The following is a 23,066-nucleotide window of genomic DNA, read 5'->3' on the forward strand; positions in this document are numbered from 1 at the left end:
GTTATTGAAAGAATTGTAATCCTAGTAAATACTGTTTACAGTTAATCTATTTTTTAAATGAAGTTTATGTATTTATTTTTGAGAGAGAGGCAAGAGAGAATCCCAAGCAGGCACCATGCTGCCAGTGTGGAGCCTGACCCTGGGCTCCACTCCATGACTGCAAGATTATGACCTGAGCTGAAATCAAGAGTCGGACACAACTGACTGAGGCACCCAGGCACCCCTGTTTACAGTTAATCATAAGAAAATTTTGCCTCTGCCCTCTAGTATGAAAGATTATTGTCATAGAAGATGGCCTTATTAGAGGAATAGACAGTAGAACGTTAAATAGAAACTTGAGAATGTTCACATTCATGGGTTATTAATTTAGGAAATTCTGCATTTTCTTAGAGATTAGACCTATATATTTTCCTTCTTAGAAGGTTTTGCTTTATGTAACTTTAATAACAGGTATAAAATGTTTATTTCTTCTGTGTAGATGACAACCCGTGTTGATGGTCATTCATGGGCTCTCTCTGCAATAGATGAATTGAAAGTAGATAAAATTATTACACCCTTAAATAAGGATCATATTCCCATAACTGACTCACCAGTTGTGGTACAGCAGCACATGTTGCCTCCAAAGAAATTTGTTCTCCTCTCAGCACAGGTATGTACACGTTCTCTTAAGGTGGGGTCAAAAAAGAAGCAGTGTTTAATGTTAAGATATTCTGCAATATTTGCTTAATAGAGTCATTTACTTAAGTGCTTCAGGAAGTTTTACTCTTAAAGATATTCTTAAGGAATAATTTGTTAAGTACCAAAAATGCAACAAAAAACTTATTTATAAAGTGTTATACTTTTTCTAAAGCAGCATTTCTAGTACCAGTGTTGAGTGGCATAAAATAAAATAACCCAAGTTTTTTATAATTCTCACTTATTAAAAACATTGCTTGGCATTTGTTTTTTGAATAGTAATGCATTAACAAAAGTCAAATGGCATAACAGGGAGTACGCAGTGTAAATCCTTCCTTGCAGTTGAGGTCCCTTCCCTACAGACCCATGTATGTCATCAGCATCTGTGTGTCCTTCCAGAGGTGCAGATGTACAAACTATAAAATAATGGTAGCATATTCTATACACTGTTTTATATCTTGTTTTTTATATTTCAGATATATACTTTAGAGATCTTTCCATATAATCATATAAAGAACTTTCTCATTTTGTGTTTGAAAGGTTTTCTTTTATATGCATGTGCCATATTTTATGAGGCCCCTATTAATGGATTATCTTTTGCTGTTTGTAATGCTACAATCTTGTGCATGTATCATTTTCTGTTTGTATGAATAAAGCTGTAGCACTGCATCTGCTGGGTCAAAGAATATGTGCATTTCTAATTTTGATAAATGTTGCCAGATTCCCCTGTATTCATACATATATGCATATACTCAATATTGATGAATATTGAGTGCCTATTTCCTTACATCTTGTCCCAACTATAATACATCATTTTATTAAGAGTAAGATGGACAGTCTTTTTAAATGTTTATTTTTCTATGAACTATCTTTTCCTATTTTATCGAATTTTCTTTTTCTTTTTGATTTATAGAAGCTCTTTATTAAGGAGACTTTTTGTAATTTTAGTGTCATATTTTTCCTAGTTTCTCATTTTGTTTATTGAGAATTTTCCCCTAGGGATAAAACATATAAGTAGTCAAAATTTTCTGTTATCTTTGGGAATTATGAAATTAGCAACAAAAACAAAAACTTCCTCATTCTGGGGTGTATAAAAAGTTCACCTATAGTTTATTTCAGTACTAGTATAGTTTTATTTTGTCATTTAAATCTTTGATCTGTTTGGAGTGTATCTTGGTGTATGATTAAGGATCCAGCATTTTTTTCTAAATGGACATACTTATGCCAACATGATTAATGGATAATCTAACTTTAATCCTCTGCTCTGAGGGACAGCTTTTATCATATTCTAAATTCGAGTATTTACTTGAACCTATATCAGAACTTTCTAAATCTAATAAGAAAACACTGACCTTAACCAAAGAATAAATCCCAAATTAATTTAAAAGGCTCTGGCTCTGTAGATAAGACATTTTATAAACCTGTGTTTTATGCCTGGTGATAGTACATGCCCTGTGAACATGTCATGTGTCTTACAGAGCAGTGTTTTCTTCTTTAATTTTGTTTATGGACATATAGATCTAGTATAGATTGGGAATTGAAATGTAGATGTTCCTTTTGACTGGTTTGCTTGGTATTCTTGAAGGGTTTTGTTTTATTGATTTTATTAAGTAAAATATCAGGGTCAGTTGATCCAGCCATGCTCTATAAATCTATTATTTATGTATTTATGTGGTTTTTTTTTTAACTTCTTAGGGGAGTCTTATGTTTCATAAACTTAGACCTGTAGATCAACTGAGGCATCTACTTGTGAGTAATGTGGGTGGAGATGGAGAAGAAATTGAAAGGTTCTTTAAATTACATCAGGTAATTATTTGTATTTTTTTTTAAATATATTTTAAAGGGGCGCCTGGGTGGCTCAGTCGGTTGAGCGTCCGACTTCAGCTCAGGTCATGATCTTGCGGTCCGTGAGTTCGAGCCCCACGTCAGGCTCTGGGCTGATGGCTCAGAGCCTGGAGCCTGCTTCCAATTCTGTGTCTCCCTCTCTCTCTGCCCCTCCCCTGTTCATGCTCTGTCTCTCTCTGTCTCAAAAATAAATAAACATTAAAAAAAAAAAATTAAAAAAAATATATTTTAAAAAATGAAACAATGGGAGTCAAAGCTCAATTTTATGTAAGTTAGGATCAAAATACTATAATTAACAGGCAATCTTAGCAGCCTTCCTTTCTTTAGTCACTATGTATATACTAATATTTGGGAGCAGTATCAATAGGTAAAGCTTATGCAGTAAACTCAGATTTTCATTTGTTATTGATAAGTTCTTATTAAAGTATACTAGTAAGAGACTGATGTTCCAACTTATATGATAAAACACAAGGCATTTATGAACAAATCTTTTTTTTTTTTTTTTTGCCAATGACCTGAGGAAAAAATTAGGGGCAATAGTGATGGGGCCGTTAGTATTTCAGAGCCACAGCTACAGTTGAAAGGTAAAATTCAGAAAGCTTAAGATCAAGAATATCAGATCAAAGTTAAATACAGAGACACTGGATTCAAATCACCAGCTCCACCACAAGGGCAGAGTACTTGAATTCTGTAGGCTTCAGTTTCTTCATGTGTAAAACATGCATTCGACAGGGGCGCCTGGGTGGCTCCGTCGGCTAGCTTCCAACTCTTGGTTTCGGCTCAGGTCATGATTTTAGAGTTCGTGAGCTGAAGCTCCTTATAGGGCTGTGCGCTGACAGTGTGGGGTCTGCTTGGGATTCTCTCCCTCTCTCTCTGCCCTTCCCACACATGCACGTGCTCTCCCTTTCTCTTGCTCTAAATACATACATACATACATACATACATACATACATACGTACGTACCAAAAAGTATGCATTATAGTAGTATATGATGTGGGGATTGATATATGTTGTCCTCTTAAAATAGTACCTGGCACGTGACAAGTACTCAATAGATACTAGCTACTGTTGTTATTTTCTAAAAGGTAAAAAGACCATGAGGGAAAAAAATTAGGGGAATAAACTAAAATAGAATCTAGATAAAAAGAAAAAGAAAGGACCCTTTAATGATAGTGCCTATGATAAATTTTCTCCTTTTTCATACCACCTGATCTCATTCACTTAGCAAATATATATTGAGTACCTGCTCTGTGCTAGGCACAGACTTAAACACAGGGTACAGCAATAACCAAAACTTCTTTGTAAATGTTTATGTTTGGGGCGCCTGGGTGGCACATTCGGTTGAATGTCCAAATCTGGATTTCAGCTCAGGTCATGATCTCTCAGTTCATGAGATCAATCCCCACATAGGACTCTGCTGACAGCACAGAGCATGCTTGGGATTCTCTCTCTCCCTCTCTGTTCCTCCCCTGCTCATGCTCTCTCTCTTTCAAAATAAACATTTAAAATAAAATATAAATAAATGTTTATGTTTAATATAAGGCAAGGTACTTTTTTTTTTTTTTAACAGGAAGACCAGGCTTGTGCAACTTGCCTTATCCTTGCTTGTTCCACTGCTGCTTGTGACAGAGAAGTATCTGCATGGGCTACTCGGGCTTTCTTCAGGTATATGTCCGTTTTCTTTTGTTCTTGCCCACTTTTTTAAGTGGTTGCATTGGCCAGCATGATGGTTTTTAAGGGCTTGCCAAACAGTTGAAGTATTTAGGCAAGTTACTAAAATTCTTTTGCAAAAGGTTGAAATCTGGAAAGATTATAACACTAATGGAAGTTGCTAGATTAGCACAATGTATGAATTGTTACCCTTGCTCTAGGTAACTTCTGTCTAATATTCTTTTTTCACCTCTTTCTACTCCAGTTACTATATCTTTTGTATTTCCTGAAACACTATACCGACTCTGCTTTATTTGTATCATTGGCATTGAGGGATTCTGAATCACTTTAAGGAAACTTGGTATCAAAGAAATATTTTTATTTGGAAAATATTTAGCTAAAGATAAGAATTTGAAGTCTGATTTGTTTAAAACAATTTTTCCAGTGCTGTCTAACCATAATCTGTATAAAAATTACAGTGTCATATACTCTTAAGTAAATTCTGGATAGTACTGACCCTTCTTAGAATTGCTAAAGTCCCTTATAATTCTTTCTGGTAGAGATTCAAGTCAACATTTATTAAGTATTATAAATCTATGCTTATATGTAAGCATTATAAACACAATACATGAAGTCTCTAATGTTTAAAGGATTTATTTGGGAGCTAAGCAAGACTCGGAACAATTCCAGCTTTTAAGGTGGATAATTTCGCTGAATAAGATTAGCTTTTTTTGTCACCAAAACAGGTATGGTGGTGAAGCACAGATGAGATTTCCAACCACTCTCCCTGCTCCAAGTAACGTGGGTCCCATCTTAGGGTCTCCTGTCTATGCTAGTGAGTATGAAACATTGAAATGAGACTATTTCTTTTTTTTTTTTCAATATTTATTTATTTTTGAGAGACAGAGCACCAGTGAGGGAAGGGTAGAGAGATGGGGGAAGGGACACAGAATCCAAAGCAGGCTCCAGCCTCTGAGCTGTGAGCACAGAGCTCGATGCAGGACTCGAACTCACGGATCGCGAGGTCATAACCTGAGCCAAAGTCGGACGCTTAACCAACTGAGCCCCCCAGGTGCCCCAAAATGAGACCATTTCTTTTTTTTTTTCTTTTAATTTTAAATGTTTTTATTTATTTTTGAGAGAGACAGAGTGGGGTAGGGGCACAGAGAGAGGGAGGCAGAGGCGAGCTCTGTCCTGAGAGCAGAGAGCCCAATGGGGGTCTTGAACTCACCAACCGCAAGATCATGACCTGAGCCAAAGTCAGACACTCAACCAACTGAGCCACCCAGGTGCCCCGAGACTATTTCTAATAGTTTGAATTTTAGAAACTATGTAGTTTCCATATAGCATATTTTAACGAACAAACCTTTTCATTATATCTTGTTTACTGCTACTGTTTTATTGGGTGAATAATTCTATAGATGTCCAACTCTTGAAAGTGATGATATGGTAACATTGAGTTCTTTATGTTAGAGAACAAATAGTACATAACCAGTGTATTTACAGAACTCATTTGACATTCAAAAGGAAGGAGGTGAATGATTTAATGAGTAAACTCCCACCTCAATGTTTTCCAAAGTGGAGATAGTTAGAAAGTTGCTGAGAAATAAGAGTAGTCTCTAAATCTTGAATATGTCACAGATGGTACCACTCCTCACTCATGCTTAGAAACAGCTTCTCTAATTTCATCAGATTTAAAAGATTGAGAAATTATTTTATAAATCTTTATATTCTTTTTTTCAGGTTCTCCTATTCCTAGTACTAGTTCATACCCAAATCCAACATTTCTGGGAACACCATCTCAAGGTACTTGTGTTCTTTATTTTACATTGCTATACTATTTGAAGAGCTAACACTGTTATTATCCTTAATACTTAGTTAAAGATTAACTTGCCCTATTGTCTTGAAAATCGTAATTTAATACAAATCACATCCAAGCAAGTATTGACATTTGGCCATGAATGCCTTTGCATAGGAACACCTTTAGCTGTGTACCTGGAAAGCTCTTATTTGGGTACCAGAATTTAATTAGCCATGTCATCTGTATAATTAGTTCTGTTTGACTCCCAGTTGAAGGAGTAGTGATTGCAAGCTTTCTTTCCTTTTATCCTGCAGGCTGACACTTGAAAGCCTACCTGGGAGCACCCATCCAAGTCTGAGTCTCTTCTTTTCAGGGAAAACCAAATTCAATATCTGTTTATACTAGTATTTTTGTAAATATTCTTACCTTTGGGTCTAGACACGCAGGCTTGGGTTATTGAGAATTCTGAATGTTTAAGGTTAAATTTAAAGGTTTGTCTTTATTATGTGCATATAAGGTATACACCCTCCTGCCATGTCAACACCAGTGTGTGCTTCAGGAAATCCAGCAACTCAGGCCGCAAGTATGACTTGTATGGCTGCACCAGAGATCGTGTACTCTGGAAAACACAATGGTATTTGCATCTACTTTTCTCGAATCATGGGGTAAGTTTTGTATGGAATAACCCAACTATTGCTCACCTTGTCCCATTTTGTGTGAATATTTTTAACTCTAAATTTGGGCCATCATTTATTTCTATTAATTTTACTTACAGTTTTAGTTCATTTGTTCATTAATAAGATTGTATTCTATTGTTTAACTATTTTATCATATAACCACCTATATTTGTTGCTGTGGTTTACATATATGCATGTGTATACACGTACATATTAATATGTAGTGTTCCAAACCACCCCATAACTCAGTGACATGTGTCTGCAAGTCAGCTAGGCAGTTCTGATCTTGGCTAGGCTCACTCATTTATATGCAATCAGCCCTGAGGTTGAAGAGAGCTCTGCTAGTCTTGGATTCGCACATGTTTAGGGTCATGTTTGTATGCTGGTCTAGAATGGCATCTGCTGGGACCGCTGGGTGGTTCTTCACATGGTTTCATCCTCTAGCAGGTTAGCCGGTGTTTATTTACTTGGTGGTAGCAAGGTCCCATGAAAAAGGGTAGAAATTGGCAAAGCCTCTTGATAACTGGGTTTAGATTTGGCTTTACCATCACTTTCACTTCATTCGCTGGACGAGGGGAATGTCTCCAGGCCAACCTAGGTTCAAAAATAGAATCCAGGGGTACCTGGGTGGCTCACTTGGTTGAGCGTCCAACTCTTGATTTCAGGTCAGGTCATGATCTCATGGTTTGTGAGTTCAAGCTCTGTATCAGGCTCTGTGCTGATGGTACAGAGCCTGCTTGGGATTCTCTGTCTCCCTTTATCTCCACCTCTCCCCTGCTTGTGCGTGCGTGCTCTCTCTCTCTCTCTCTCTCTCTGTCTCAAAATAAACTTTAAAAAAGAGTCCATTGAAAAATGGGAAATATATTCCTTGTTATGAGAGGCACATCAAACTCATAAAGGATAGGTATAAGGAGGGATAAAGAATTACAACATTTTTGCAATTAGTCTGTCATATCTAGTTAATTGTCCTGTCTGCTGTGTATTTGTCTTAGATTTGAGATGTATGCTTTCATTTCAATCATTTGCTCAAAAATGTGAAACACTGCAGCACTCCTTTATAAGTTTGTTTTTGCATTATAAGCTTTCTTGTTTATAATTCACTGCCCATCGTGTTTTGATTTTTCTTCGACAGTATTATGTAAAATATCTTAGGTATGTCAGGTTTAGACATTTTCTTGTTTTCCATCTTTTGGATAACTTCATAAAATGTTAAATGAAATCATTGCTGTCCTTTAATAAATACATAGAGAGGAATTTAGTACATATTGTAATTGTTTTGTTTATACGGCATAATTGTTAAAACATTTTTTTATTTCAGAAATATCTGGGATGCTAGTTTAGTTGTGGAGAGAGTATTCAAGAGTGGCAGCAGAGAGATCACCGCAGTAAGTGTGTCGTATAATAGTATTCCATTGTTGCGATGTAACCAGTTTATGCTGTTAATTGGACAGATTGTTTCACATTTCTTGATGTTTAAAAAGATGCAGTGGTCGTTCTTTTGTGTACATGTCCAATAAACTCCTTGCCCAGGTCTGTCACTTATAAAATGATGAGTAACTTCCTTAATATTTCAGTCTGATACTTCACTAAAAAATGAGAATAATAAGACATCTTTCTCTTAAGGTTGTTGTGAGGGTTAAGCAGAATAAGTCCTAATACTTAATATTACTCAAAGCTACTATTTAGTGCTTTGTTTATATGCCCCCCCCCCCAAAACTCCACAGACCAAGTACTGATTTCCATGTGTTGGTATACTTTGTAGAGTGCTTTAAAAAAAGATTCTTTAAAACTTTGTATTAACATAAATTCAGGTAGTAAAATTCTTTTAACATAAAATAGAAATGCAATTTATTTTAAGCTTTTTCTTTTTAAATTGGAAAGATATCAAATATCTTTTCAATTCTGATACTCTTTTAAAAGTTCATGTTTCTAAGAATAAGAATGTATTTACTTAACATAGTATATGATTTCATTTATCTGAAGTTCAAGAACAGGCAAAGCTAACCTGTGGTGATAAGAAAAGTGGTTACCTGGGATATGGAATAACTAATGACCAGGAAGGAGCATTAGAGAACTTTTTGGGTATTAGAAATATATTGTGGTCTGGGCAGTGACTGTATTAAAAACGTAAAAAGCTATCAAGATGTTTGTTTAAGGTGTACTGATTTTACTGTCTGTAAATTATACCTAACAAATCAGAGCAGGACAGGAGGGATGTGGTATCTAACCCTTTATTCTGGTCATGAAGCATAAATTGATAAATAATTATGTTTTTGAAGATAGGATACTTCAAAATTGAAAGTTTACATTGAGTTACAGATATAAAAGTATGTGTTTTACATATACACTTTTTCAGTGTTTTAAAACTTTGGAAAATACTTTTTTTCCTTACAGATTGAAAGTAGCGTTCCCTCCCAGCTGCTGGAGTCAGTGCTACAAGAACTAAAAGGTTTGCAAGAATTTCTAGACAGAAACTCCCAATTTGCAGGAGGACCATTAGGAAATCCAAAGTAAGAATAAATAAGATTTATTTACTCATTTTCCCTTTTTTCTCCAAGATATAGTTCACGTTATAGAATTCATCCTTTTAAATGTTTAGTTCAGTGGTTTTTAGTATATTTATGAGGTTATGCAATTATCACCTCGATCTAATTCCAGAACATTTTCATCATCCCAGAAAGAAACTCTTAACCCATTAGCAATCACTCCCTGTCTTAGGCTGCAGTAACAGTAATACCATAGAATGGCTTAAACAGCAATCATTTATTTCTCACAGTTCTGGGGGCTGCAAGTCTGAGATCACAGTGCCAGCATGGTTGGGTTCTGGTGAGGACCCTCCTCCTGGTTTACAGATAACTGTTTTCTTTGTGTGTCCTCACCTGGCAGAGAGAAAACTAGGTGACAGGTTCTCTGGTCTCTTCTTCTAAGGGTGCTAATGTCATCGTGGGGGCTTCACTGTTGTGACCCCATCTAAACCTAATTACCCCCGAAGGCCTACATCCTAATGCCGTCAGATGGGAATCTGGTGAGACACACTCGGTCCATAGCTCTCCCTGCTTCCCTTCCAGCCCCTAGCAACCACTGATCTGTCTCTATGCGTCTGCCATATTCTGGGTCTTTTATATAAGTGCAAATGTGTGGCCCTTTGTTTCTGGCTTCGTTCTTTTATTCTGTTTTCAAGGTTCATATGTTTTAGTGTGTATCAGTACTCTTTGTTTCATTTTTCATTTCATCAGGTGATGCTCATTTGGTTGTGAAGCTTTTTCGTTGTTATGAATAAGGGTGATGTGAACATACCTGTAAAAGTTTTTGTGTGGACATGTTTAGGATGAGCTTTTTTTTAATTATAGAAATGGGTTTGTTGTAAAAAATTTCACTGCCCAGAAAATTTATGATCTGAAGTATAACGTAAAATATCTTGATACTCATAAAATATCTCACTGTGCATTTCTTTAAAACTATATTGCAAACATAGCACTTTCACAGGTCCTCCCCCAGACAGTGGGGCCCGGATTTGGTAGCTGGTGCTGAAAGAAAACCCTTGATTGCCTCCTTGCCTTGGGACTATGCCAGTGGCAGCTGTCACTCAGTGGGACAGAGAGACTGTTCTGTGACATCATATTCAACATTGTACATTTTCTCCTGCTGTTCTAACCTTAGGTCTTCTCCCTAGATAGGTAGATAGATAAAAATAGATAAATCTGCAAATAGAGTCTAACTAGGCATACTTTTATGAAACATTATATGTACTTAGTGTATCTTTTAGAAAATTCCAAATCAGTGGAATAAATTATTTTTATATTGGCTTCGTATTTTTCCATTATTTATAGGTGTTGGTGTACTTGTTTAGTAATCTTCAGATGAATTTTTTGGCAAGTAGAATTGGGTATGAGGGCTTTTTAAAATGTTGGTATGTAGTATTTAATTGTGTCATGAGAAAATTATACCAATTTTCTTTAATATTAACCTTTGGAACACTTTAACATATATATATATATATTTTTTTTTTTTTAATGTTTATTCATTTTTGAGAGAGGAAGAGTGCAGGAGCACGAGCAGGGGAGAGCCGGCTGGCAGGGGGGGAGGCGGGGCACAGAGGATCCAAAGCAGGCTCTGCACTGTCAGCACAGAGCCCAATCTGGGGCTTGAGCTCATGAACCGTGAGATTATGACCTGAGCCACCCAGGCACCCTAAATTATATCTTCCATACAAATTGATTTCTTCCCTCTTCTGTTAACTTAGTTTAAGAGTCTTTATCTTTTAATAGGATAATTTAACTTCTTCCCTTGTAGTTGGCATTAGTTATATGTTTGATCGTATTCTCACATCCTTAATTTGTGCTTTTTGTTGTGTTTTCTGTTTGTTTTTCTTTCCTTTCCCATCCCCTTATTTTACTGTATTGATCAGACCTCTCCCTATCCCAAACACAGACTTAGAAGTTTTATATAGGATTTTCTTTCTCTGGTAGTTAGTTTTAAATTCTGAAAAATACACGTCTGTCAGCATTAATAATTGGACAGAAGCTATTAATCTTTGTTTTTTCCCCTGCCCTCCACCACTATCCTTCCTGGAAATTATCTGGAATTTTAGTTGTAAGGTACTTTTGTTGTTGTTGTTTATTTGTTTTGTTTTTTCACATTATGTTCTTCTTTTAATAGTTCCTCAGTGTATTGAACTTTACAGTTATAACTGCAAATGTCTGTTAATTTTATACCCTGCACCTTTACTAATTTCTCTTTAGTTAGTAGTTTTCTTGCTGAGTTTTTTGGATTTTTTAAATATGTAATCCTGTCATCTGCAAATAGAGATAGTTTTACCTTTTTCCTGTCTATCTGTAGTTGCTTTCTCTTGCCTGTGTAAGTTAATGTCTCCAACACAGTGTTAAACAGTGATGGAGATAAAGTGGGCATCCAGATCTTATTCCTGACTTTAGTGGGAAAGCTTGTAATGTTTCCCCATTAAAGAAGATGCCTGCACAGATACAATTTATCATACTAAGAAAGTATTCATCCATTTCTGTTTTATTGAATATTCATATAAAATGAGTATTGGAGTTTGTCAGATGTCTGCATTTTGCAGAGATGATTGCATTTTTTTCCTTTATTAACAAATTTCCTAATTTCAACCAATATCCTTCATGTCTGCAACATTAGTCTCACTGAGTATTTTTTAATAGCTTCTTAAGATGTAATTTATATGCCACAAAATTCACTTATTTTAAATGTTTGGTTCAACAACTATTAGTAAATATATAGAATTGTGCAATCAGGGCACCTGGGTGGCTCAGTCGGTTGAGCGTCCACCTTCGGCTCAGTCATGATCTCACAGTTCGTGAGTTTGAGCCCCACGTTGGGCTCTGTGCTGACAGCTAAGAGCTTGGAGCCTGCTTTAGATTCTTTGTCTCCCCCGCTCTCTCTCTCTGCTCCTGTCCTGCTCAAACTCTCTCTCTCTCTCAAAAATAAACATTAAAAAAAAGAATTGTGCAACCATCACCACAGTCCATTTTTAGAACATTTCCTTCAACCCCAAGACATTTCTCCTGTCCATTTGCAGTCATTTCCTCCTCTTAGTCCCAATTATTACTCTATCCTATCTCTGTAAATTTGCCTATTTTTAACAGGTCATATAAATGGAATTATATAACTTGTGGTCTTTAGAATCTAGATTTTTTTGCTTAGCATATTTTGAGGTTCATGTTCAAGGTCCGTGTTGCAGCATAAATCTGTACTTCACTCCTTTTTATTGCCTAATGGGTATGGAATTGTAAGGTCGTAGTCATTTTTTTCAGATCTTTGTTTACAGTTTGTTCCATTTTCTTCCTAAATTTTTATATTGCAGAGGAAAAGTGCATTACTTTTCTGATTCTCTTTTCTCTGTAAATAGTTTGTGTTAATTTTGAAAATTTTTATGCTATTTCTATTACTGAAGATTTAGCAGTTTTCCATAACATCTTTACTATGTTTTTCTTCACTGAGTGTTGAGAACTAAACTTCCTTAATGAGCATTTAGAACTAGACTTTTAAGCCTTGGTGAATTTTCTTTTATTATTTTTTAATGTACTATCTGATCATTTCCCTTCTCTTTGGAAAATCCTATCAACTCTCCTAGTTCTAGCCTCTGTTTCTTCTCTTTTCTTCCATAACTTCCTTCATTCCTTTTGTTGTAATGGTGGTCATTCTGTGAAGTACAGAATTCCTAGCATTGATGTTCTCAATCGTTAATTACATTTTATTTCTTAAAAATTTTTTTTTAATATTTACTTTTGAGAGAGAGAGAGACAGAGCATGAACAGGGCAAGGGAAGAGAAAGAGGGAGATACAGAATCCAAAGCAGGCTGCACGCTATAAGCTATCAGCACAGAGCCCGATGCAGGACTCAAACCCACAAACTGAGATCATGACCTGAACCGAAGTCGAATGCTTAACTGACTGAGCCACCCAGGCTCTCCATCAATCACTTATTATATTTTAAATAGCATCTGTTCAGTTTCTCTGATAAATTTTTTTTCTGGCCATATTTTTAACTCTAAGAGCTCTTTTATTTTCCCTTTTTCATGACAATTAACATTTCTAATGTGAATCCCAAATTTCACTAAGAATACAATGGATTTCTTTTTCAAGTTTTTCATATTTTCTACATTAGTTATTTCATTGGGAGCTGTTGGTTTCAGCTGCCCAGCATAGTCTGTCTTTTCCCAGCTAATAAATACATTGTATCTGGTGATATTTTTCTGGCTATATTTAGAATTTAATGTATATACTGACTAGTATAGGTAACCAGTATAGATCTACTCAGCAGTTGTTGTCAGTGTTCAGTAGCAGATCATCGTGTGAGAAAAATTCTTGTGACAGTTTCATGGCTAATTTTGCCCCAGAATATGGTAAGAATATGGTAGGAAGCTGAAATTAGGTCAAGTGCTAGATTTCAACTCTCAGCATGCCAGACTAGTGAAGCTGAGGTTTCTCTTTAAGTGAGTTGGGAGACTGTAGCAATGTCAACCCCCTGCATTGTTTAATGTACTATCATTTGGTTTCGGAGGAAATCTGAGCCTGGATGCTAGGGAGGAAATATGAGCCCGGATGCTAGGGCCAACCAGATGAGATGTGATGTTCGTTTTGTTTACTTTTTGCCAACGCTCTCTCCAACCCTTAGCAGTTGGATCTTAGGGTTCCCAGTTAGAGCGTAAAGTTGCCAGTGGACTCAAAGAAGGATCTATATTAGCAATAGGGTATTCCAGTGGATTACCCTGCTATGTTAATCCCATCTAATCTGCCTACTCCCCCTTCCTCATGTTTGTGATGATAACCTGGATTTTGCTAAGGAGCAGTATAACCAGCAACAGTAGACCCTACTGTAGTCCTCTGCAACAAATCCACCATCTTGCTTGTGGGCAGTTTACCTCACATAGAAGAAGGTATGTGATTAAACTCTGCCCAGTCACCCTGTGTGGTAGAGGAGACACACTTGCTGCACTGATGTCCTGCGTAATAATCATTTTAAATCCTCCCTTCAGTTATTTGGCTACCCTGATATTCATTTTATTTGGAAAGTATGGATAAATGGTTACTTCTTTGCCTTTATTTGCCAAATTAATAGAATGAATTGGTTTCTAGCAGCCTTTAGAGATGAGCAGTTTTGGCTTTAAGGTACGTAGTAAAATCCACCCTTTTTCCGTGTGAGGTTTTAAGAGTTTTGGTGGATGCGTAGTGTCATGTAACTATCACCACAACCAAAATACAGAACAGTTCCATCCTGCCCCCAAGTTCTCTTGTGCTTTCTCTTGTATTCATACCCTTTTCTCACCCCTAAGCCTGGCCACAAATGAGCTCTTCTTTACCCCTCTACTTCGCCTTTTCTAATATGTCATATACATTGATTCTGGCTTCTTTTCTGTAGTCAGAGATTGATCCATGTTGTTGCATATATCATTCCCTTCGAGAATGTCAGTCTTGTTTATTTCAGCAAGTAATCTACCTACTTAACTTCAGACCACAGGTTCTGCCTTGGATTCTGTGGGCACTGATTTCAGTATCAGCTTAGTTTTCAAAGCTGTTGCTGTACTCTTTAGGTCTGTCCCACGCATGAGCCTCTCAGGGTTATTCTGGGACTTGTGCAGTAGTTTATATCTCAGTTCAGTTCTTTGAGTCTTTGCTGTGCTTCTTTGAGTATGTTCCATATATATGGCTTCAGGGGTGAGCCCAGAGGTTGTGTTGATCATACACAGACTTAGGGGATCTCCTTTCCAGCCCCTTTTTGTTCTGATTTCCCACAAATTCTCTAGCTCCCAGGAACTCCTTTTACTGGTCCTCGGGATAGAAAGCTAGTGTTCCCTTTCATTTTTCACTCCTTTGATGTCATAGTATTGTGGAAATGGTGGTACCTTTGGGGCAAATCGTCAAGAGAAAGAACTGATTTGCTTCAAACTTTTGGGACCACAAGCCCCCTTTTCCCAGTTTATCTGTTCCGGGGTTTCTCAGTCTCAGGACTGAAGACACTGGGGACTGGGTAATTATTCATTGAGGGGACTGTCCTATGCGTTATAGGATGTTTACGAGTATCCTTGGCCTCTGTCTACTAGATACCAGTAGTCCTCCCCAGTCGTGACAGTTAGAATGTCTCCAGACATTGCTGCATGTTCCCTGGGAAATTTACTGCCCATACAGTTTTGTTTTGTTTTGTGTTTTTTGTTTTGTCCATACAGTTTTGAAACTCAGTTCACTTTTGAACAAAGCCGAAATAAAGGAGTACGGGAAAATCCCAGTATGAATGGCTTGTCATTTAAGTTTTGACTTCCAGCTAAGTCTGTTTGCACTTAACTGACTTTTCAGAGTCCTCAGTGAGTAGTTGCTCTTTATATTCCATCCAGGGTTTTCGGTTTTGTAGTCAGTGAAAGAGGCTGTAGCAGGCTTACTCCATCTAGGCTGGTGCCATCAGTCAAGGTTTTTATTAATAACCATTATGAATACATGGTTTTAATGTATTTAGTGTGTTTCATTCACTGCAGATTGTTTTTGTAATGCAAGATGTCCCAATGTTTTGCCTCTTCAGTCTGCTTGAGTTTTGACGGTTTTCTGTCAGTATTTTGAGTTTTCTTTGGTAACTTCTTTGCTTCCTAATATGACAAGATGTTCTAGGTTCATTTGGTACAATTCCTGTCCTCTGCCTGGAATCAGCCATTTCTCCAGGGAACCCTGATTTCTTTTGGTAGGAAAGGGTGTTAAGGATTATAGCTAGAGGTGTTCTTTGCTACTAGTCATGCTGTATGTTGTTTTGTCTGTATTTTCTAATAAAATTGCAAGTTTGTACTGTTGTGAAAGGTTTAAAATTACAGGGTTTTGCTCCATTTCTTTTATTTTTGTATTGCTTTTTCCCTAAAAGTCTTATTTTCTATTAATATTGACATAATCATTTGCTTCATCCTACATTATACCTACCATAGTTTCAATAGTCATATACTTTTGAAGTTAAAATCTTTTTTTTTAGCTTTCCAAAATTTTTTTAATATGAAATTTATTGTCTCTATCAGTTGTCAAACAAAAATTTCTCCTGAAAGTTCATCATTCTTTTCTTCACATCCCCTGAAGTTACATTAAGAGCTGAAGTATCAGATTCTTCACGAAACGAGCCCCAAATGCTCTTATCTGCTCATTTCTCTCAGTGGCCAGTATTACCTTACAGTAGGTTCTTTGCTTTTTACTTTTGTCCTGATGTTTCTTCATCTGTAAAATGGGATTCTTTTTTTTTTTAAAGTAATTAATTTTTTAAATTTACATCCAAGTTAATTAGCATATAGTGCAACGATTTCAGGAGTAGATTCCTTAGTGCTCCTTGTGCATTTAGCCTATCCCCCCTCCCACAACCCCTCCAGCAACCCTCTGTTTGTTCTCCATATTTAAGAGTCTCTTATGTTTTATCCCCCTCCCTGTTTTTATATTATTTTTCTTTCCCTTCCCTTATGTTCATCTGTTTTGTATCTTAAAGTCCTCATATGAGTGAAGTTGTATGATATTTATCTTTCTCTGGCTAATTTCACTTAGCATAATACCCTCTAGTTCCATACATGTAGTTGGATGGCAAGATTTCATTATTTTTGATTGCTGAGTAATACTACGTTGTGTGTGTGTGTATACATACATACATATATATATATATATATATATATATACACGCATATACATACATACACACACACACACACACACATATATACTTTGGCTGTTGTTGCTAGTGCTGCTATAAACATTGGGGTGCATGTGTCCCTTCGAAACAGCACACCTGTATCCCTTGGATAAATGCCTAGTAGTGCAATTGCTGGCTCGTAGGGTAGTTCTAATTTTAGTTTTTTGAGGAACCTCCAGATAGTTTTCCAGAGTGGCTGCACCAGTTTGCATTCCCACCAGCAGTGCAAAACAGATCCTCTTTCTCTGCATCCTTGCCAACATCTGTTGTTGCCTGAATTGTTAATGTTAGTCATTCTGACAGGTGTGAGGTGGTATCTCATTGTGGTTTTGATTTGTATTTCCCTGATGATGAGTGATGTTGAGCATTTTTTCATGTGTCTCTTGGCCATCTGGATGTCTTCTTTGGAAAAGTGTCAATTCATGTCTTTTTCCCATTTCTTTGCTGGATTATTTGTTTTTTGGGTGTGGAGTTTGAGAAGTTCTTTATAGATTTTGGATACTAACCCTTTGTCTGATATGTTGTTTGCAGATATCTTCTCCCATTCAGTCAGTTGCCTTTTAGTTTTGCTGATTGTTTCCTTCGCTGTGCAGAAGCTTTTTATTTTGATGAGGTCCCAGTAGTTCATTTTTGCTTTTGTTTCCCTTGCCTCTGGAGAGGCGTTGGGTAAGAAGTTGCTGCAGGCAAGATCAAAGAGGTTTTTGCCTGCTTTCTCCTCGAGGATTTTGATGGCTTCCTGTCTTAAATTTAGGTCTTTCATCCATTTTGAGTTTATTTTTATGTATGGTGTAAGAAAGTGGTCCAGGTTCATTCTTCTGCATGTCGTTGTCCAGTTTTCTCAGCACCACTTGCTGAAGAGACTTTATTCCATTGGATATTCTTTCCTGCTTTGTCAAAGATTAGTCGGCCATGTGTTTGTGGATCCATTGCTGGGTTCTCTTTTCTGTTCCATTGATCTGAGTGTCTGTTTTTGTGCCAGTACCATACTGTCTTGATGATTACAGCTTTGTAATATAGCTTGAAGTCTGGGATTGTGATATCTCCTGCTTTGGTTTTCTTTTTCAAGATTGCTTTGGCTATTTGGGGTCTTTATTGATTCCATACAAATTTTAGGATTGTTTCTTCTAGCTCTGTGAAGAATGCTGGTGTTATTTTGATAGGGATTGCATTGAATATGTAGATTGCTTTGGGTAGTATGTAAAATGGTATTCTTAATAATATTTACCTTATAGAAGTGGGAGTATTGTATTAAATCATTGGTGGAGGCAAAACAAGTGTTCAATAAAAGGAAGCTATTATTTATTATCCATCTATTCTCAGTGAAACTTTAAGCATCTCAGAGATTAAAATGCTTCAGTTTCAAATCATTATCATTGATTTGTCAGTGATTATTTCACTATTCTACAGAGGAAAAGAATATTTATAGTGTATTCTAGTTCATTTGTGTGAAATAACCAGAACAGGCAATCTTACAGAGACAAAGTAGATTAGCAATTACTTAGGGTAGGAGTAGGAGAGATGGAGATTGGCTACTAATAGGGAGTGGGTGAAGATATTCTAAAATTAGATTGTGGTGACAGTTGCACAACCCTATGGGTATATTTTGAAAAACTAAATTGTGTACTTTAAATGGTTGAATATATCTCAGTAAAGCTGTTGAAAACACAAATTCTGGAATTTCTGTTTTAGTACAACTGCCAAAGTGCAGCAGAGGCTGATAGGATTCATGCGTCCTGAAAATGGAAATACCCAGCAAATGCAGCAGGAGCTGCAGAGGAAGTTTCATGGTAAGTTATTCCTTCTGATCAGTTAACTGAACATGCCCCCAATAAAGAGTTCTATTCAGTGAATAGAAAACAGTGGACATCTCTCAATAAGATTTAGTTTTTTGGTAACCCAAATATTTTTTATTAAAATAACATCAGTATGGTTGGGAAAAGTGGGACAATATGGATCTCTTGTATTTCCATAACTTTCAACCCATTAATTTTTTTTCCTTTCCTTTACTAGAGAACATTATACACACCTGTGTTTAATGAGTTTTTAATTGTAAAATAGACATAAAATAGGGGCGCCTGGGTGGCGCAGTCGGTTAAGCGTCCGACTTCAGCCAGGTCACGATCTCGCGGTCCGGGAGTTCGAGCCCCGTGTCAGGCTCTGGGCTGATGGCTCAGAGCCTGGAGCCTGTTTCCGATTCTGTGCCTCCCTCTCTCTCTGCCCCTCCCCCGTTCATGCTCTGTCTCTCTCTGTCTGAAAAATAAATAAACGTTGAAAAAAATAAATAAATAAAATAGACATAAAATTTACCATTTTAACCATTTTTAAATATAGAGTTCATTGGCATTCAGTACACTCACACTGTTGTGCAGAGGTCACCACTATCCATCTCCAGAATTTTTTCCATCCTCCTATACTAGAACTCTGTACTCATGAAGCAATTTCCCCTGCCCCAGCCCCTAACAGCCATCATTTTTGTTTGTTTTTCCTCTCTGAATTCGAGTACCTTATATACCTCCTATAAGTGGAATTATACAGTGATCAGCTTTGCAACTGGCTTCTTTCAGCTAGCATAATTAATGTCTTCAGAGTTCATCTGTGTTGTAGCATGCGTCAGAATTTCCTTTCTTTTTAAGACTTAATGTTATTTCACTGTATGTCTATATAGGTTTCCCCTGCTCCCTGAAAGTGGAGTGTTCCTGGGAAACCTTTCATAAGCTAAATGACATAAAGTGAAGAAGCAATTACCATTCGTTGATATGGAAAAGGTTTTGAGCATTCCCAGACACAAAAAATAACCTTTCTTAGGCTTTTCTGTTCCTTAAGACACATTTTTTTAAAGTTTACTTATTTTAGTAATCTCCACACCCATCTTGGGGCTCAAAGTCACCACCCCAAGATCAAGAGTATCAGGCTTTTCTTTTCTTTTTTCCTGTTTTTAATGTTTATTTTTGACAGAGAGAGAGACAGAGCATGAGTAGGGGAGGAGCAGAAAGAATGGGAGACACAGTATCCAAAGCAGGCTCTAGGCTCTGAGCTGTCAGCACAGAGCCCTACATGGGGCTCAAACTCATGGACCACGAGATCACGACCTGAGCCGAAGTCGGAGGCTTAACCGACTGAGCCACCCTGGTGTCCCAGAGTATCAGGCTTTTCTGACTGAGCCAGCCAGGCGCCCCACCTTAGGACACATTTAGAGATAAAACACAGATGCCCAGAGACACATTTCAAAGCTATGGCGGTTTAACGCTGAGATGCTGTGTGTGGTTTCTGGGGAGGGTGCTTGGAGGGGTGCATGCTGCTTCTATAATGGCTCACTGCAAAACCAACAATGAATGCTGTTTTGGGGGTTTTTTCCATGAAAGCGAAAATCCTCTTTGAATTTCTTTCAGTTAATGATATGAGGTAGTAATGTAGGTCTTTCATAGAAGCAAAGTGATGTAACATGAACTTTCAAAATGCAGAGAATACCTATACCACACTTTGTTGATCCATTCATCCGTTGTTGGTGGGCACTGGGTTGCTTGCATCTCTGAAGCATTGTGAACAATTCTGCTATGAACGTGGTGTACAAATAGAAATTTTCAGTTCTTTTCAGTTCTTTTGTTATACATCCAGACATGGAATAGCTGGATCATATGGTATTCTGTTTTTACCTTTTGAGGCACCACAATACTGTTTTCCATGCACCATTTTACATTTCTGCTAGTAGTTCACAAAGTGTTTCAGTTTCTTCACATCTTGATTAGTAACACATTTTTCTAGAGTCAAAAATGTGAATTGAACTTTTTTTTGGTCTGTTATAAATAGTAACAACTAAGAACAAGGGAATGGGAAACTTCTTCTAATCATCAATTATTCCAGAAAAAAATTGGAATAATTATAAATAGTTATTTGGCCTGCCATGCAGTTTTTAAAAGTTTTTTTAATTTTATATTGTTTGAGCCACTTATTCTGACTGATAGAAATTTGCTAATTGAGACCCAGCCATTTACTTTTGTTCCTGCTAAATCTGTTTTCTGTTTACTGTTTTGTATATGTTTTTTTCATCATTGCTGTTGGTATTTCACTAAGGCCTTAAGCCTGACAGTACCAAACATTGGTAAGGGTTTAAACAAAAGGGAGGATTCAAATTGTTAGCAGTGTATACTGAAATGGCTATTTGGAGATCATTTTGATCATATCCTATAAAAGCTGAAAATGTATATATTCAAATCCAGCAGTTTCACTTCTAAGGATACATCATGAAGGAGTCTTTATGAGACTTTCTTCCCCACAGTGAGAAATAATTTTACATTATGACCCTGATGTTTGAAAGCATACACACACAACTGAAACAAAACTGTAGGAAATAACTACCTGTTTTATACTCTAATATTTCTTTTCTTTTTTATTGTTTCCTTTTTTTTTTTTTCCTATTTCTTTTTAAGAGAAAAAAAGCTGTCATGCCTGACTGGTTTCATGGCTCACCAGTTTGTCTTACTCTGTGTGTGTGTGTGTGTGTGTGTGTGTGTGTGTGTGTTATTTATTTTTAAAATTTTGGTTAACATACAGTGCAATATTGGTTTCAGGATCGCCAATTTATCTTTATTGTTTTTTGCCAGTTTATCTTAATCCAGGGTTTAAACAACATAATCCTAGAAAAATCTGACTGTGCTTTCCAGAGACCTTTCTTAAGGATGTTTATTACACTCTTGTTTTAGTAGCAAAGCATGGGAATATAAATATCCTTAAGGAGGAAGATGGACCGAACTGTGGTATACTTACATGATAGAACATCTAGTAATACTAGATTTATGTTTTTTAATATAGATAGCCTGTGAAAATGCAAGTGGATGGAAAAAGCATCAGTTTGAATTGTTTAGAAACTGCAGTGTTTTTGTCGTTTATGTGTACACACATGCACACAGAAGCACATATACATAATGACAGCGTGAAATCATGAGTTCAACAAGTCATGATCATGGTTACCTATGATAAGGGGAGGGAGGAGAACAATGAGGATTTCACCTTTAACTGTAGTTGTTTTTATTGATGTTAAAGTGTTGCCTTACTTTAAAATGAACTATGTCATTTTTTAAAACTTCATTAGTTGTGTTTTGTAATTAGAGGCTCAGCTGAGTGAAAAGGTTTCACTTCAGGCAATCCAGCAGTTGGTTCGAAAATCATACCAGGCTCTGGCTTTATGGAAACTTCTTTGTGAACATCAGTTCACTGTCATTGTAGGAGAACTTCAGAAGGTAGGATTTTTTTTCCCCTTAAGATCATACTGTTAATACTATGCTTATTTGTTTTCTTTTGAGTGAGCTTTAGTCTTACACTTGGGTTTGAGAGGGGGTTATTTTCGGAAGTATTTAGGTTATGATGACAGTGTGTTATAGCAAGATTGCACTAAAGCATGAAAACTTGGGGGATCCACTTGGTCAAAACTGTAAATTTTTACAATACATGAGAACTTTATCTTGGTATGTGAATGAAATCTTTACCAAAGATTTTTTTTTTTAATGTTTATTTTTGAGAGAGAGAGAGACAGAGCATGAGTGGGGGAGGTGGAGAGAGAGGGGGAGACAGAAAATCTGAAGCAGGCTCCAGGCCCTGAGCTGTCAGCACAGAGCCTTGAACTCATGAACCGTGAGATCATGACCTGAGCCGAAGTCAGAAACTTAATCAACTGAGCCACCCAGGCACCCTAAAAATATCTTTTTAAATAGATTATAACCTTTATTTGGACTTCAGATCCTTTTGGCAATCTGATCAAAACTCTCCCCACCCTCAAAGAATGCATACAGACACATACACAAAATTTTTGCATGTAATTTCAAAGAGTCCAATGAGTTAAACGTTCTTTTTTTTTTTTTTAATTTTCTTTTTAATGTTTATTTTTGAGAGAGAGACAGAGAATTCAAAGTAGGCTCCAGACTCTGAGCTGTCAGGACAGAGCCCGATGTGGAGCTCAAACCCATGAACCATGAGATCCTGACCTGAGCTAAAGTCAGACCCTTAACCGACTGAGCCATCCATGTGCCTCTAAACATTCTGTTTAAAGAAAGGTGTTTACCATTGTAAGAAATGAATGGTTCATATTTCTTTTGCTGTCCTCATTTGAATCCTTTTTAAGTATAATGGTAATTTGCATTTATATAAATGTTAGGCATTCCACTGGGGGGAATGTATTCCTATCTATGTTTTAATTGTAAACATTTCTATTTTTTTTTTTTAAGTAGGCTGCACACCTGCTTGA

General features: G+C 36.7%; 1 protein-coding gene and 1 non-coding gene across 3 annotated transcripts in view; both read left to right on the forward strand.

Moving 5' to 3' along the window:
* Positions 1-23,066, forward strand: part of NUP155 (nucleoporin 155) — a 72,998-nt gene that overhangs the window by 28,032 nt on the left and 21,900 nt on the right. For both annotated transcript variants that reach the window (XM_015067613.3, XM_053201385.1), the window contains 10 exons: positions 479-649; positions 2,371-2,481; positions 4,091-4,185; positions 4,917-5,005; positions 5,914-5,976; positions 6,489-6,636; positions 7,967-8,033; positions 9,043-9,158; positions 18,518-18,615; positions 21,935-22,065. In XM_015067613.3, coding sequence (XP_014923099.1) covers positions 479-649; positions 2,371-2,481; positions 4,091-4,185; positions 4,917-5,005; positions 5,914-5,976; positions 6,489-6,636; positions 7,967-8,033; positions 9,043-9,158; positions 18,518-18,615; positions 21,935-22,065 — 1,089 coding nt within the window. The remainder of the gene's footprint in view (positions 1-478; positions 650-2,370; positions 2,482-4,090; positions 4,186-4,916; positions 5,006-5,913; positions 5,977-6,488; positions 6,637-7,966; positions 8,034-9,042; positions 9,159-18,517; positions 18,616-21,934; positions 22,066-23,066) is intronic.
* Positions 10,120-10,248, forward strand: LOC113594906 (small nucleolar RNA SNORA30/SNORA37 family). Its single transcript, XR_003415392.1, has one exon. It is a non-coding gene; the product is annotated as a small nucleolar RNA SNORA30/SNORA37 family (small nucleolar RNA).

Source organism: Acinonyx jubatus, chromosome A1 (assembly GCF_027475565.1).
Source record: "Acinonyx jubatus isolate Ajub_Pintada_27869175 chromosome A1, VMU_Ajub_asm_v1.0, whole genome shotgun sequence".
Taxonomy (NCBI): domain Eukaryota; kingdom Metazoa; phylum Chordata; class Mammalia; order Carnivora; family Felidae; genus Acinonyx; species Acinonyx jubatus.